Source organism: Notechis scutatus, chromosome 6 (assembly GCF_049901735.1).
Source record: "Notechis scutatus isolate UNSWTSFEM ecotype Mainland chromosome 6, rNotScu1.2, whole genome shotgun sequence".
Lineage (NCBI taxonomy): Eukaryota > Metazoa > Chordata > Lepidosauria > Squamata > Elapidae > Notechis > Notechis scutatus.
In genome coordinates, this window is record NC_142014.1 from 55304282 (window position 1) to 55321852 (window position 17571).

Consider the following 17571-nt stretch of genomic DNA (forward strand, 5'->3'; position numbering starts at 1 on the left):
ATAACAAGCATACCCAATCAAGGTAATTGTTTTTAAAAGGTGACAATATGATCTGAGAAGAATTTAAGTCTCTCACTAAAAAAAGATACTAGACAGGTACTAGTTGGGTTTATCTGGAAACTGTGTCCCATGAGTGCTTGACCATAACTGACACCTTCTTGCATTTCATTATGTGAAGATATGTGGAGGAGATAAGAGAAAGGAGACAGATAACCCTTCAGATAAAAAGTGTTCTTCAGTGTCAGCTCCAATGCTAGTCATTCCATGAGCAGATCTATCCAATTTTCTTGTATTTATTTATTATTTATCAAATTTAGACACCACCCATCTCACTGTCCAAGTGACTCTGGGCAAATTTACAAATAAAAACCATGAAATACAATTCAAAACACAGTTCAATAGACATGTCAAAATACAATTCAAAACAGAGTTTAAAAACAATTTAAAATTCAGAGGGAGCCCTTAAGCCACCAAACACCTCAGGAATACATGCCATTCTTCAATCCCCATGTCAGTTGGCAGAACCAGGGCTTCACACTCTTCCAGAAGGCCAGAAGAGAGGTGCTCAACCTCACCTCTGGAGGCAGAGTGGTCCATAAGGAGGAGGTAATGACTGGGTGAAAAAATCTCTTCCTGCATGCCTAAGAGTTCCCAGACTTATGGAAGAAGTAGTTTGCCACTGTCACCTTCTAGGGTGCTTTTGATTTTCAGTCTTGCCTAATACAGCAGCCCAAACCAACACTATGAATTGAGTCTGGAAATGAAACCAGAATGAATGAAGATGATGCATTGTTGATAAAATATTACAGATATTCCATATTCTTGCCACCATATTTTATAATAACTAAAGCTTGTAAACTATTTATATGCAGCTCCATGTTGCAATATTCCCACATTATTTATTATTTTCTACAATACCCCACAGTCAGCAAAGCCACCTGTGCCTCTGTAAATCATCTGCACACAAATATGCAAATTGTAAACGCCAAATGATATAACAAAGAATGTTATTTTGTCTACCTACTTTACAAGGCAACAATTCTATATTATGGATTAAATTAAGCCCACTCCTTGCTACAGTTTAGATAGGGATTCAAAATGTATTTATTTTCCTAGGCTTTCTAGTTGCATAGCTTTAGCTTCCATGTTTTATATCTGTTATTTTTATGATTATTTTAATGTACTTTATCAACTGCATAGAGTGGCTGGTGTGTGTGTGTGTGTGTATACATGCCTATACAAAATAATAAAAATGGGATGTGCAAATATGCGTGTTTGTAATTAAATCTATTCCCTGCCATAGCAATATATCATGTAAATTAAGCTTAGTTTACAGCAACCAACTTGCTTTTTCATGAAATGGCTCTTTTCTGGCCAGTCAAAACTGGTCCACAAAAAGCCTTATGTTACTGTAAAAGATTCTTTATGTGTTGGACTAATTAAAATGTGTGGAAAAAAGGGAAATTGTAGAATCCACCTATATTCTAAAAGACCTTTGATCATGAGCCTCTCCTGGCAATTACTGACATTCCTCAGTGTTAAATCTCATTAGTGTTTTCTAGAGGTCGTTAGTGAAGCATAGTTCCATCTCTGAAACATGGCCAGAGATACTTGTCTAATACAGACTTGAAATCAGTGGATTTTAAATCCCTTGGAGTGGGACAGAATCATGTCCATGATTTCCACACACAAAAATCTGAACTTGGTATTGTATCCACAGACTGTAAGTGCAAAACATTAAGTAAGTGCCTCGTTGTAATTTAAAGGTTTCTCCCCTTTTCCATCATTTGTTGACTCATGCATTCTTCAGCAAAACCCCTGAGAAACTGGTGAAAAATAGAATTGCATTGCATGTTAGTGCCACCCTCTGGGTAACAAAAAGGCCAAAGCAGCATGAGGACTAAAATTCACACCAAATAAAGCAGGTATCATGACCCAAGAATGGAGGTATCACAGCAGTGTTGTGTTCATTTTGTTTTCAAATAAATAAGTGTTTCTTCTTAAAATTCCTAGGGAATTGGCACTGTGAAAATAAATATCAGTATAAACCAGGATTTCCCAATCTTGACAATGTTAAGATGCGGGAGCTTCAGCTCCCCATCCAGTCACAATCTGTATGGCTAACCACTCATTGATGGTTTCCCATTAATGGTCACATTTACTGTTTGCATTCAGTCCTTTTGCTAGATCCAGAGAGTAGGAACAACTGCACATAAAGCTCCCCTGATAGAATACACACAGATCATCCTGCTTCAACACCCATATCACTCTTGTTACAGCAAGGATATGACCTAATAATATGCACTGATAACTTTCATTAATTGGATTTAAACAATACACCAAACTAGTTTAAAACTGGGTTGGGTACTTTGTCATCCAGCATGTTCTGGGAATCCCAACCTTTGTTTTAACACATATGAACCAAGCCATTACATTAAGCCATAAGATTTGTTGAGGTACAAGGAAGAAAGTTGCTATTAATTAGTTCCTTGGGCCAAAGGTCTCCTGTGAAGGTCTTTGTCATGACACTTGTCTTGCTATTGCATCTTGCAAAGTTTTCCTGTAGATTTGCAGGAACTAGTGGGGATGGAAGACTGGATACAAAGGAACCTTTTGATACAGATTTATGAAAAGAAATCAGATGCATTTAAAAATCTTGGTGGGGCTATTTATTCCCTGTCCCTAGGTAAAGATTTTTTTAATCCTTTATATATATGCTTCATCTAGTTAAGTACACAAGACAACCAACAGCATATTATATTTTGTTATGATTTAATTATACATTTTAATGTAGCTGAGCCATCCCATGGTGAAAGAATTGTAAATCAATGGATTTTATCCACACTTTCAAAGTGTATTTCTGATTATTCTAATATGAATAACTTATATGAATCTGTCCCAACCAGGTATACTCTTCATTCAGATTGCTCTTCAGCTTTCATAATTTCCAGCCAGCATAGGTTTAGAGAACAGCAGGTTTAGTGAAGCCAGCAAGCTGAGGAAGGCTGACTTAGATGCTGCTATGTTTTACACTGGAAATAAAAAGTATTGAGTCTATTCTACGGACACCCCATAAAGTGCATGTTTATCTTTTAAGCATCTAATATACTGTACGTGTGTGAGACCTAGATGACTCAGATTTTATAAATGTACAAGCTTACAACTGTGCACGAGAGTGCTTTAATGTTTCCTAGAAAAAAGTCATACTAGTCACACATGTTTTTTTGCAAGAGCTCCCCATTCTCCATAAGGCTTAATCTGAAAATCATTATGTCTATGTGCATTTATGTACCTGCATGCTACTGCCATCTACTGGCTAGCCTCTGTGAAGAATGAAGTAGCATATCTATATACAAGTGAGAAAGTTAAAATTTGCCCAAATCATAGTTTAAGGAGAAGGTCATCTTAGATTTCCAGGAAGTATGATAATACATTAGGAGGTGAAAGACATTTTTTTTCCTGTCTAATTGGAGGAAGCCTTAAATCAATTGTCATCTTCCTTTGGGGTAAATACAGCAAATGAATACAAACAACTAAAACAGCCTTCATTAATTTGCAATACATGTACACATTTCCAAAGCATAATGTGCTTCTGGGGAGTTAGTGTCAAGTGTTAGCAGCTGAAAGGCAATCAGAAAGCAATTTCCTCTCTTCCTCCTTAATGCATTTTTTTTTTTGTGGAAAGAAACAAGGCCAAAAAAAGGGGGGACTGGGAAAAATGGAATCTTCATAAGATTCCATGCTTGAGGCACAAATCCTGAACGATAAAAACCTCCTCTGCTCCCCACCCCACCACCATGTGTCTGTGTGCAGGCCTGCCTGTGAGCAAAGACTGGGTTCATCTGGAGAGTCTTCCATGCCCACTTCTGCACAATATTTGTGTTTATTTTCAGGACATCTCCTGCTGATTGCAATTTGTCAACAATATGCTGAATAGTACATGGCATCATTTTAATTTTCTGGCCTCTAGAGTTTCTGTATGTTCAAAGGGATGGCATTGTGCTTTTGTTTTTGTTTTTGTTTTGGTTACCAGACCCCATTTGATTGTCCCCAGCTCTAAGTACACTGCTCTCTTCTAATATCCAATATGTTGATAGTTCATTTGTAACAGCTTTCTTCTTCTGTTGATGCTCTGTTTCATTCTCCTCCTCTTTCTCTTTCCTTATCACTGGCCTTCCAATTCCTGTGCTTCTTTGCTGTGTCTTTTTTGTTCCACCTTGCTGCACTCCTCACCAATCTTCCACACTCTTCCTTAATTCCCCCCCAACTGCATGTCTTCCCTTCTCTCCTTGTCTTCCACACTTGCTGTCATCCTCCCCCTCCCTTACCTTTCCCCACCCCTCTGGTTTTCTTTGCCTACAGGGGCTGTAAGAGCCTCTAGTATTTTTCCGATCCTGAGTGTGATTCTGCTTTTTATGGGTGGACTCTGCATTGCAGCCAGCGAGTTCTACAAAACCCGACATAACATCATCCTTAGTGCCGGCATTTTCTTCGTGTCTGCAGGTAAAAGGGCTGAGGGACCAGTGGGCTGCCTCTCTGTACAGGGATAAAATCACAAAAAATCAAAAAGGAGGGAGGGACCCAATGTGTTGGGAGGTAAAGGGAACAACCAGCTCCCAGAGCATTGGGTTGGAACATAAATGAAAAGAAAAAGACTGGGAATGCTAATATTTCCCAACTCCTGTCACAATTATTCATTTCCTCATCTGAATTAAATCATGCAAAATGGAAAGGGAGATGTTTTACTCTAAGTGATTGCAGGAAAGGAAGAATGCATTGCAGTTGCACTCCATGTTTCAGAGTTGCTACCTATTTTAGGGGAAGTCCAACTAGATTTGACAGTGGAAGAATAATTTGTTTAAACTTGTGTCTGTCTTTCTTATGCATAGTGCTGGGAACAGGAGGTCCAATCATAGAGCAACACATGGATATGACTAGTGCCCTCTATTTTCTGGAATTTCTCATTACTTCCTCACCCCCACAAACACCCAGCCAGATTCAGTTCTATGTTCATTGGAAGAAAAAAATAAACTAAAGTCACACCTAGCAATAGCATGATGCATAGCATGATGTATCCACAATATTTTCAATACATACTGAGCATATGTCTCACATATTCACCTGCTTTTTTGCTCTAAAAATCAGATTCTTCTACCCTCATTTGAAAATCCTGAGATGTAGTTCTACCTTGACTTTAAATCTCTCCTTGCATGAAACTTGGGTTTCTCCAATCATGTCTAAACAAATAGACCTTCTGCTGTCATACTTAGTTTGACCCTGCCAATGCAATACAGTGCCTCTAAAATTTCAGAGAGAATTCAGCTGCCTTGCATACATTGTATTCAGACAGGATTTTTTTTTCAAGTGCATTGTTTATAACATGGTTTCATAAATGTTAGAAGTAACACTGATGAAAGCAACCCCAAGATCCTGGATGACAACCTACATATTTGGCAAAGAACATCAGACATGTGTCCCCCTATTCCCATTCTCCTGATAGTTCCCTATCAGTGCTTTCCTAGGCTGAACCTGTCCTTTTTGCTCCAGGAAGGAAGTGGCAAGTCTGTTTAGGCACGTGCCAAATATGGTACTTTATGTTGGCCACAACAGAGAAACCTAGCTGCCTCTTTTTTTTCTTTTTTTTTTACCCCTAGTGTAATGTTTCTCAATCTTGAAGTCTGTATATCTTAAAGTTGCCAAGGTTGAGAAGCACTGCCCTACTAGAAGACTTTTCTTTGACCACAGACTGGATGGCGATATGGATAATCTTTCACCAGAAGAAAAGAGCATCTCAACACACAAAGTTTTTTTATACATTAGGCCCTGTTTGCTACCGGTAGGTTGTTTAAGAAAGAGCAGCTCAGAAAAATGAAGAAATTTTAAATGGCCTCCTAAGCCTGTTTACTATTGAAAGAATAAGCCTATGTTTGGGCTTTACCACTGCAGCATGCAGGTGAAGACTCACAGGATTGAATTTCTTCCATACCAAAATAAACAGTAAAAAAAAAAAAACCTCCATATCAAACAATAGATATTTGTTTATTGTTTCATTTTGAATCTTGCCTTTCCATTCATAGAAGCTCAAGGCGGCTGACAGACAACAACAAAACTGTATGTACATTAGAAATCCATTTAAGTTAGGTAGGATGACCTAATGGCTAAGTCATCCCCAACCAATTAGAAGACCCTGGCTGAAGACAAAGGGTTCACTAATTTTCCAAAATGCATTTCCTAAGACCGCTTGTATCATAGCTTGGGAAAATGCAGAAGACCTCCTCAGGGAGCCTACAAGTCTCTTAAATCAGGTACATGTTTAAGGCTGTCTTTCTTTAGCAGCCAAATTAATTTCTACGCAAATAAAAAGTTATTCAGATAAGAGAATCTAAGCTCCTATATTCTATAGTCAACAACATAAAATATAACTTTCTAAGCTGCATTTAGAAAACTGGGAGGTATGTTAGGACAGGCATAACATTACCCTGGTATCTTGGAGTGTTAAGCCACATAGCAGCTGCATTTTGCACAAGTTACAATTAATTTTTTACTTATTTACCTGATGACATATATGTTGCCTTTATGTTCAAAGAACAGCTTTAAGACTGCCACATTTGAAACATGTTCCAGTAGTTTAACTATGATGTAACAAAGGGGCAAGTAACTTGCTGGATCTAACCACCTCAGGAAGAATTGCAGCTAGTGCATTAGGCATAATTTGCAAATACAGTCCTTGGTACAGCCATTATCTGCAAATCAGAGACAACTGGATGTCAAGGACTCTTTCAAGTGAAATACAATCCCTCCAGAATAGTTTTTTGTTGGCCAACATTACAGGCTGAAGAAATCCTGAAAAAAAATCAGATCTCAGGAAGAAAAGTTCTAGCTTAACCTTTCTTCCAATCATCTTCTTTTCTAGGTGTAAATATTTCTAGATACAGACGTGTATTTTATTTCTTTTTAATGGAGGAACATTTGATCATGTGAACCCTGGCTGCAATAAGAAGTGGTACAATTTAAAAACAGGTTTTCACCTCAAAGTGAACAAGGCCAAAATAAGATCTAAGATTATACTCATGTTAACATCCTCTTTTAAGCAATGAAAATGTTGAAGTGTGTATGTGGGCTTTTTAAAGAGCCTGTCTTTCTATTTGTGGCATTTGTCTCTTGTTTCAAATTATTCTGTTCATATGTTGACTGTGGCAGCATCTAGTGATGAAAGTGGATTATTGATTCCCCCCCGCCCCCCAGAATGCCTATAATATTATGCATACACTCCACATATCAGGGGGCAATTATTGCCTTCACATTCTCCTTATAGGGGTTTCCTAAAAATATTTGCCTGGACCTTTGGCCTGATCCATCATGGATTTTATGTTTTAAGTTTAATGATGAATCTAGTTCAACATTTGTGGTGATACTCCATACTTGTCCATTCCTTCCTACTTCCACTATTGGCTAAATTATATCATGTTCTGCATGGGGCTTTCATGCAGTACTTTGGCACATCTGATTTCTATGAGACATCCAGGATCTCGCGGTGGTCTCTCCAAGATCAGGGTCTAGAATGCAACCAATCTTGGGAGTTTGAATTAAAAATGCCCACAAACATAGCAAGCAAATTATTATTTCAATATTCATATAAGCCTTAGCTTAGTTCAAGACTGTACACCACCTGTCAATTGTTGAGAGTCCATGTTGCATCTCTTCTCACATAAAGGCCTCAGATTTTGTACATGTAGGTTCATGATAACTCTAAGATTAGGTCTTCTACAAGTGAGAGTATTATTAGATTATTACTAAATGACAGCAGAGATACAGAAAATCTTAATGTTGGCTGCCATCTGGTGGCTGTCCAGAACTTTGCAGTCCTAGTAAGGTACGCCTAGCTGATGTGTAATTCAGCAATTCTTTCACTTTCTTTATATTTTCTTTATAATCTTTTAGTTTGCTAAAGATTAATGGTGTCCAGATAGCAACATTTTATTCAATGCCCATTAGCATAATTTTCCAAAGTGGCAAAATGTAGGTCTAATAAATTCCAGTTTAACAACAGACATCAACAAAGTGGAGGCATTGCAATATATCCTCCAACCAAACTCTAGAAGTAGAAGGTCTCTATTTTTTATCCCTTCAACTCCAAACGCACCAAAACTTCCAAAGCAGGGTAAAGCTGTTTGTTTAGTCAAATGCAATCCTAATAATGATTTCATCAGGAAAGAATTTGAACCTCTATTTTGAGATTCCAGCAAATCATAATAGGATCCTTTGGACAAAAAAATTTACAATTCTATTTTAAACACAGAACCCCCTAAAACCACCAAATAGTTCTCCAACATACAACGAAAGGTATCTCCAAATAGTTGATAAGGAATTCAAGTTGGTGAATGTTATACTATGGATATGGTAATGTTTATGTTAGGTTGATGCAATATAGCATATGAGAAATCAGTACAAGAGTACAAAAATATTTGAATAATACTCTATACGCCCGAACATATTAGGATAGTACTTATAATAGTAGACAGTAGGTAAGGATAGTTTTGGATGCAGTTGCATTATTGACAGGCACATAATAGAAATGTTGACCCGTTTCAGAGCTCATCTGGTCTGTAATGTATTGCCTCTGAGCTTTATTCTTAGAAAACAAATACCAGATAGATAGATAGATAGATAGATAGATAGATAGATAGATAGATAGATAGATAGATAGATAGATAGACACACAATATTAATAAGTAATCTTACAACCTATATAAACCATCAATTTAAAGCTGCAGAGAGAGAAATCAATGCCATCAAAGGCAATTACTAGTCTAGGTTAACACAAACACACATTCACATATTTGCTAGAATTGTGTTGTGTTTCCTCTTCTGCCATTCTATATTTTTGTGGCCCAAAGTAAGGATTTTAATTGTTAATATTAAGCAGAACTGAGCTTCTTAGCTGTGCTGGCTAAGGATTGTACAACTTGAAGTCCAATGTGTTTGGAGAATATCTGGAGATGGGGAAGTCTGCTCTAAAAAGCTTTTCAAATGGAATTTGAGTCAGAAAGTGTCATTGTGATGTGAATACATACAGTATTGGAACATTCAGTCTCAGATAAATCCCCAAATGCTATCTTCCAATGGCTATCCTGTTCTATTAAGCTTTTCAAACTGGCCATGTCATTGATCCTAGTGGGGAACAAATCAAGATATCTCCGTAGCAACAGAATAATCCCCCTTGTCTACAAAGCCTCTTCTGATTATATTAGGTATGCATAAGAGACATTTTATAACTTTTTTCTCCTATTCTTTGTCTACAGGTCTGAGTAATATAATTGGCATCATTGTGTACATATCAGCCAATGCTGGAGACCCCTCAAAAAGTGACTCCAAGAAGAACAGTTATTCTTACGGATGGTCCTTCTACTTTGGGGCCTTGTCCTTCATTATAGCTGAGATGGTTGGAGTGCTGGCTGTACACATGTTCATTGACCGGCACAAACAGCTGCGTGCCAGCACTCACACCACGGACTACCTCCAGTCCTCTGCCATCACCCGCATACCCAGCTACCGCTACCGCTATCAGAGACGCAGTCGCTCCAGTTCCCGTTCCACTGAGCCTTCACACTCCAGGGATGCCTCTCCTGTTGGGATCAAAGGGTTCAACACCCTCCCATCTACGGAAATCTCAATGTATACCCTGACCAGGGACCCCCTGAAGGCTGCTACTACCCCCACAGCCACCTACAATTCAGACAGGGATAACAGCTTCCTCCAGGTACACAACTGTATCCAGAAAGAAAACAAAGACTCTATCCACACTAACACAGCCAACCGCCGGACCACCCCTGTATGAAGCTATCACGAGGGGCTGAAACTGGGGGACAGGGAAGGTAGGAGAAGGACTTGGGTGCAGGAGGGAGGAACAGTGGGGGAGGGGGACCTGTAGGGGCAAGAAGAAAGCAACCATAGGAACCTTCCAAAAGCAAAAAATAACAACAAACAAACTTAAGTGAAACATCCAAAAAGAAAGAAAAAAAGTTTTAAAAAAAGGTAAAAAATAAAAAATAAAAAAATCAAGAGAAAGAAATTTAAAAATATAAAAAATAGAAAATAAATTTAAAAGAAAATGCATGATTTCCCATGTACCATTATTTTAACATTTAATAAAAGCAGATTTAAAAAAGGAACCAAGAAATAAAAAATAATAATACTAATTTTAAAAAACAAGTGAGAAAAAGAGGAGGCAGCTCTTTGGATTGGAGGGAGGGGAGGGGGGGAAGAACTCTTTAATTTCTTAGTTTATTTTTGTTTTCATTTTTAGCCCATTGTGAATTTGCAAGTCCCTGGCAATCTCCAGCCAGAAATAAAATGCAGTGACTTTGGTGTCTTTGTGGATACCCTATTTGTACATGCATTGGGGCCTACCTAAGTTTTTTGAACCCACCACACCAGGAATAACTGGGGATTCAACATGTCCTTGTTGATCCATAGAGCTTAACAGTCACCTTCTTTGTCCTTGGGGATTTGCAAGGTTAGTGCCAGTGTGCTAATCTCCAGGTCTCAGGAAGTTAAAGCTAAGCAGCTCAGCTTCATTAGCCTATGACTATTCTGGGGTTAACTGGGACATTGCAACAAAGAAAAAAGCTTAATATAAAGTGGCATTTTTAAATAAAAGAGCTATAAATAAATGTAAATAAAATGAGGGGATTTACTTGCCAGAAAGCGAGATAATATTTTTATTTTCATGTTTTTCCAACTTGAAAACTATGAAAACTAAAAACTTAGAAGAAAATCAACAGCAGTTTTTTTAAAGATACCTAGTACTTGATCTGTTGTTTGACATTAATAGCATTCCCTCCCTTCCCACTTCCCCTGCCAGTCATGAGAATTATGGACTATGAAAACAATCTCCCCATGGAGAGAATGAGGCCACTATCATTTGGTTTAGAAAATTGATACAAATATCTAGAGGTTGTTCTCCCCTGTAGCAGGGATATCCATGGGGCATGGTAAAAAAATAAAATAAACGTCAGGGTGGTGGCTGCAACGGTGTGATCAAAGCAACACCCTTTTTTAAAATGTGTGTTGTATATAAAAGCAGGCAGAACTCTGCTATTTTGACTTTTTTTTTGACCAAACTCTGGACACCCTTGCCTTGCAGTCATTTGCAGGCTTTAGAAAGATGCTAGGTGAAGTAACTACTATTTGCTCACTGACCTCAGCTTCATTTACATCAGTAGCTTTTCTGCTTTGTGGATCAATCTTGCCAAAACCATTGGAGTTCCTCTCATGTACACTGAACAGGCTGTCATTGGCTGAAATTCAGCTCTGGTGCCAAATCCATAACACTAAAAGAAATATGCCCCGGTTTCCTTCTGTTGCTAGTGCTAGCCAGTCCCTGGCTGTACATTCAGTCTGGCCTTTCTCTGAGGCCTACTTATGGTGTTGCCATATGTAGTATGGGACAATTTATCTTTCAAATGAGCTTTTAAAAATCATTCAGAAGAAGAAATATTTGGTAAGTGCAGCTTTTCCCACCTCTCTAGCACAACATTTGGAAGAAAATGCAGCTTTTTTTCTTCTTCTCTGGTTTAAAGACAGAACAGCCGAAGTGCCCCAAACATGGAATCTGGCAGCTCTAAGTTTCAACAGAATTTGAGAAAGGATCTATCTGGTCCTCCTCTCACTGAAGATGTATCTGACAGGAATAAAGCAGAAATCATAGTATATTTTCTATCACAGAGGTTAGCTAGATCATGTTAGGAATGGAAGCTCTAGAAAACACAGTAAAGTGGAAAAGCAAAGTGATTAAGGGAAAAGAGAGGTACAGAATACCTACCAAGACTTTTCCTTATTTTAGGGCTACCATACAACAACAAAGCACTCAGTATATTTGCATTTCTTTGTTGCATCTATTCTAGACATTGTCCAGATTTTTGCACCTCAGATCTGATGATCTCAGCTCTTTGAGGTAGGTCAAGAAACAGCATGGCAGGGATTCCAAAAATATTCTTTATTACTGTAGAATAAAATAACAGAATCTTGAAAATTTGTGAGGGTTTTTTTCTGTCCAAACTTATGCCAAACAAAATCAAGATGGAGTTGAGTTTCTTTCTTTTCTCTTTCTCAGGACTATGTAAGCTTTTCCGAAAGTCCCCCTTAATTGGTTTGCTAATTTCCAAGGCGAGGTCTCCATTCCTTTAAAGATACCCTGCCTTGTTTATGGCCTTAAAGAAATATTGAAAATGTTATCCCAGAGGTTGCTAGAATCTTATGTGAAAGGAGTTCCTTTGACTTCATTATTGAGTAAGAAACTGATGTTGGCAGGTTCTTACTGCCAGGTGAAGACATGTCTTATATGTCTTGGACAGGATAATCTTAGCAAAAACTAAGATAAGGAGAAAAATAAAGAGATTAAAATATCTATTAAACATTCTTAGTTAAACAGATGAAAAATGAGCTTCCTATCTCTACTTTGCTACTAGGCTTGGATGCTAAATTCTCCAAATTGCTCACTTCAGAAATAACTTTCTATATTTGACCCAGGACGGGAACATAAATTCTGCAAGGCAACCTTTACAATTTGAAGGTCCTCCAGGTGGCCATTGTTTAACAGTTTGAAAGTAAAAGTTGACATATCTGGAGGTCATACAATTGAAGAAAACTTTGTGTGGCAGTAGCTTTCCTTTTTAAGTATCTGATTTTCTTCCTCATAAATCATGTCATTGCTTCTTCTGCTGTCTAACAGCCCAAAAAAGGACATGTTCCCTTCCTCACCTTCAATCCCTCTTAGATTTCAGGCATAATATGCCCGCAGCAACCCTCTAAATCACCATGAAACTTGTTAAGAACAGTTGGTGCCACAGCAGCTGAGGGATCACAAGTGTAGTATTTAACAAGGTCATGGGTCAGAATAGAGATCTGGTTGTTAGATGGGTCCACGGAATAAGAGGCAGGACACGGCAGGAACAGGTAAAACTCTTTTTATTCTTCAGTTAAGAAAAAGCCGCTCAACTGCGGCTGGCGCCAGCTTTTGTAGCCAGCGCTGTCCAAAGCTTCAGTCCCTGATGGGGCTTTAATTCTCCTGCCAGTGACTGGGCCAATGAATGGAGTCTGTTGGCTGACTCAACTCTATGGCCATATGTGGCAATACTTAACACTGGTTGTACCGCTGGTGGTACTAAGTTAGCTTTAAGATGCAGATCGAGCTTCAGATAAAAATATGTGGAATTAATATTTTGTGGTCTTACAATATCTGAGCCTTTTGTGTGGCCTTGAAAGAAGATTGGGGGTTAAGTAAACCTGACCCAACCATTATATCCAGTACCTTTAGGTTTCTGCTTGATTTTTCCTGCTCATGCTGGTGCTGCTTCAAACTCAAAGAGCCTTCACACCCATAGCTACTCTGTACCTGCTGGGATCTATATAGGGTCAGAGGAAAACCTCTACCCACCCAGTTTAATGCTGCTCCCTCCTAAGTTTATTCTTTTAGATCGAAAAATGGAGTCCCACTCAGGGTAGGATGAGGAGCAATATATGAAACAGTGAGACAATAGCAGAATCAATTCTTCCCCATAACTCATTGAATACAATCCCAAAATAACTGGATAGAAACAAGTTGAAAAAAATACTGAGGCACAGTATTGTTAATAATCAGTATGGGGTCTCCCATTCAGTACTGAGTGTCTAAATCTGCAAGTATAGCCCAAGCTTCCGCCTGCCCATCAACAATGAAAGAATTGGGATGAGTTAAATAAGCTACTACCCAAAGCCCAAGAAATGAGTTAAAAACCGGTTTCCTGTACTCTAGCATAAACAGAAGACAGTATTTTGATTGGAATCGCAAAATTGTTATCAAGGACTTTGCTACTGTGATGTTCTTGAGTATTTCTAATAAAATACAATTGAATGAATATTTGTGCATATGCAAATGAGTATATGTGTATGAGATGAGAGAGAGGGAGAGAGAGAGAGAGAATAAAAAGAGGGAAGATTGGGACTGGTGAAGGTTTTGTTTTTCTCCCAAGGGTATTGCTTATGTTCATCTCAAACCAATTCAACACAAATCTCCATTTTCTTTATTTCTTTATTTTTTTTCAGACTGTTAAAAAGAAAAATTTTAAAAAGAGGAAAAATTTAAAAAAAATCCTGGTACATGAAATAAAGTTTTTTTTAAAAAAAAAAATACCACTTGGTCCTTGTTTATATGAATTTATTTCATAATTTTAAGTGAAGGCTTGTTCTTCCTTCCATTCTGTGGAAAAATGTCCAAGAAAACCAGATTCAAGTGGAATGGAAGCTATTTTGCCATGGTTGATGTCCAATTTTGATAGTAGTCTAGATACCTAATAAAATACGTAAAAGCAATAAGGTGCAATTAACTGGAATGGTTCACTTTTCTCTGACAGACAGAGTAAATGTTTTTTTCAGATCCTGTGATAATATAATGTTTGAAGGATCTAAACAGTCATACCATTCATAATGGACCAAACCTAAGCCAGTAAGAGTTGCTTCAAACAGCAAAATGGGCAAAATAAAGAAATAGAACACCTGTGGCAAAAGAAAGCAAAGGTAATACCAATAATAATGGGCACCTTGGGTACAATCCAAAAACAACTGGAACATCATTTGCATCAGCATCAACAAATTCTCTATCAATCAAATTTAAAAATAAAGGTAGCTTTACTCAGAACAGCTTACATCTTGTGAGGATACTTTAACACCATGAAACATAAACATCTGCCTATCCAAGATCTTTCAAAAGGACTTGATGGGTGGGCAAAAATGCCAAATCCAGTCTGAACATCTGGCTGACTGAGCGATGGACCATGATAACAAATTGCCATTAAGAAAGATTAAAAAAAGTCTGGATAAGGAACATGGCAGTATCTGGAGACAGCAGAAGAGAAGAGAAAGAACTGGAGAAGATAACAAACTAGAATGACCTGAAAATAAAATAAAACAACTATGGCAAAAGAAAGCAAAAGTAGTACCAATAGTAATAGATGCCTTGGGTACAATCCCAAAACAGCTGGAAGCCTCACCTGGCGATGACAAATTCACCATCACTAAATTGCAAAAGGCCACTTTACTTGGAACAGCTTACTTCCTGCAATGATTCCCCTTATACGATCAAACATCAACATCTATCTATCCCAGGTCCTTGGGAAAGACTCCAGAGGTGGATATAAAAATGGCAAATCCAGTCTCAACATCTGGCTGACTGTGCGACAAACCATAATAAATATGTTTTGTGGGGAAAAGTGATCCACTACAATACAAAGTGAAGCATGGAGATCTGAAGCAAAGTTTCGTTATTAACATTATTGGACTCCAAGCCAAACTGACTGAATGCCCTGACAATAGATTGGGTATCAATAAACATAAATAATTAATTACATAGCACAGACAGGAAAAGCCCCTCACTCAATATCAGCAATAATGTCATCAGCCAGACGTAGCCTTGAGGCTGGCATCTTGGCTTTCCCTTGCCATCCATCCTGATCCTTATTTCTTTCTTTTTTATGACAAGGTACTATAGCACTTTTTCATACTTGTCCTCAAAATGCAAGCCAACATCATTTCGTCTGCCTTTTGCTTCATCTTCAAAGTCATCTTAAACTGCATTAGTGTATCATAAGGCATTCTGAATCCCAACAACTTTCTTAGTTCTGTGTCATTTTCTGCTGACCCTGGAAACATGATTCAAACATTAAAGAAAAAGTATTAAAAAAAGAAAACCTACTTTTGAAGAAAGTTAACGTTTCAACAACACAGCATGACAAAGCATGACCAGAAAACCAAGAACAAGGCTAAGAAGCCCGTGACACTCCTGTTGTTGCTGTAATTCAGCTCTTCAAACTCCCAGCTAGTCCAACCATTGATGAGAAAGCCTGGAAAATATAGTTCAAAAAAGCACAGAATGGTGCAACACATCAGGAAACCTCAACAATTTACATTTAAACACAAATGGGAAATATTGCGCCTTTTAATATTCTATGACAATAAACTTGTCTGTGCCATTTATTTCCTGACTTAGAAGTTCTGGCTTAGTAACATCTGATGTGCAATATCTCCAAAAAAAACCAACCTGATTATTACGTAAAAATTACTCACAATCACAAAGGACTATTTTAACCATTAACTCTTTTCAAATGAATTAAAAAAAAATTTATTTAAAAAATTTGTGTGCTACTTTTCAGAACAAGATTTTCCCTGGACAGTTTACACTATGTCGATATTTAGGTCTCTAAAAGAGGATAAAGAAATTTTGAACATACAGTATACTATTATATTTTGCCAAACAAATTTAGCTTGCTCATTAATCAAATTCATTTCAAAAATATTTTAACTCTTACTGAGGCAATTTTATGTTATTTTTTAAATAAAAAAATAACTATATACAGTAGATATATTTTCTATGTATCTACTTTCCAGAAGAGAAAAACACATTGTTTCCTGGCTGGTAAACTTTTAATCTGATGGCATCACTTTACTTTGGAGAGAATCCCATACAGATAATTTTTTTCTGAGCAAATACTATTGTCTATTGCTACTGCAAAGCAACTATTAAAAATTACTTTTGAACAGATATTTATACAACTATTATCTTTTAAATAGCTCAACTCATGTTTAAATCATTCACTGACCTTTTTTAAAAATTAACCAACATTGTTTAACCTTAATATTTGTGCACATGAAGCAGGGAAGTCTTTCATGCATAATATTCCAAAGAAAATTAAGGAAAACTAATTTAATAGGATCAAGATGTTTTCCTTACCCAAAGAGAGAAGCAGACATCCTAACGGCTTCCTTGTTGACTTTGGTTGTGGGGAGCTGGCAGAAATCAATCCTCCTTCTTGGATGACCTGTGAAACAAGCTGCACTTTGAAGTGGGGAGAGAGAACAAAAGTAGTCACAGACTGCAAGGAAAATTATACTCCTGCTCCCTATTCTGACATGTTCCCAAACTTTTCCTCTCTTCTGGGAAGAAAAGGACTCAACCATTCACTACCAGTGCCTCTCCCCACACCCCACCAGTCAGCCCTACTTTCCATCAAGCATCCAAGTCACTCCCTTTTCTTCCCTCCACCCTCTGTTGCTAAAAGATTTCAAATTTCAGCCTTGATTCCAAAACGTGCCTTTCAAGCCTAGCTGCCATCTGATTGGGCGCAGGGGCCAGAGGAAGGTAGGAAAGAGGGTAAGGATACAGCTTTCCCTTCTTCCCTTGTACCATACAATGTTCAGTGGAAACTTGGGTCACCAACACCTCTGTTTGCGACCAAATCTGGTTCTGACCAAAAAATCCATCTGATTTTTGAATCGGGTCACTATTCAAAAATTGGGTGGCAAACAAACCCGGCCGTGGCAGATTCCCTTTCCGTGCCAATTTCCCTTTCCGTGCATGCAAAGTCTACGCAAATTTTTGTCTGTGCATGCATAGTCTGTTGTGCTTCCAGTCACAACCAAATTGGGTTACGACCGTAGTCCTGGAACGGATTACGGTCGCGCCCCAAGGTTCCACTGTATGGCTTTCTGGGAAGTGTAGTTGGAAGACATGGTGATGCTGAAACAGGCACAACGTTC

General features: G+C 37.9%; 1 protein-coding gene and 1 long non-coding RNA gene across 3 annotated transcripts in view; one reads left to right on the top strand and one right to left on the bottom strand.

The window, feature by feature from the left end:
• The window catches only part of CACNG2 (calcium voltage-gated channel auxiliary subunit gamma 2), a 161906-nt gene extending 150399 nt beyond the window's left edge, over positions 1-11507 (top strand). Inside the window, exons 3-4 of one of the 2 annotated variants that reach the window (XM_026693326.2) lie at positions 4363-4503; positions 9303-11507. In XM_026693326.2, coding sequence (XP_026549111.1) covers positions 4363-4503; positions 9303-9838 — 677 coding nt within the window. In that variant the 3' untranslated portion in view covers positions 9839-11507. The remainder of the gene's footprint in view (positions 1-4362; positions 4504-9302) is intronic. The other variant, XM_087968352.1, reaches the window with a different exon arrangement.
• Positions 11508-14053: 2546 nt separating this feature from the next.
• On the bottom strand, positions 14054-17014 carry LOC148130231 (uncharacterized). Its single transcript, XR_015750122.1, has 3 exons — positions 16766-17014; positions 15731-15878; positions 14054-14330 (listed from the first exon to the last, which is right to left on the bottom strand). It is a non-coding gene; the product is annotated as an uncharacterized LOC148130231 (long non-coding RNA).
• Positions 17015-17571: the final 557 nt, after the last annotated feature.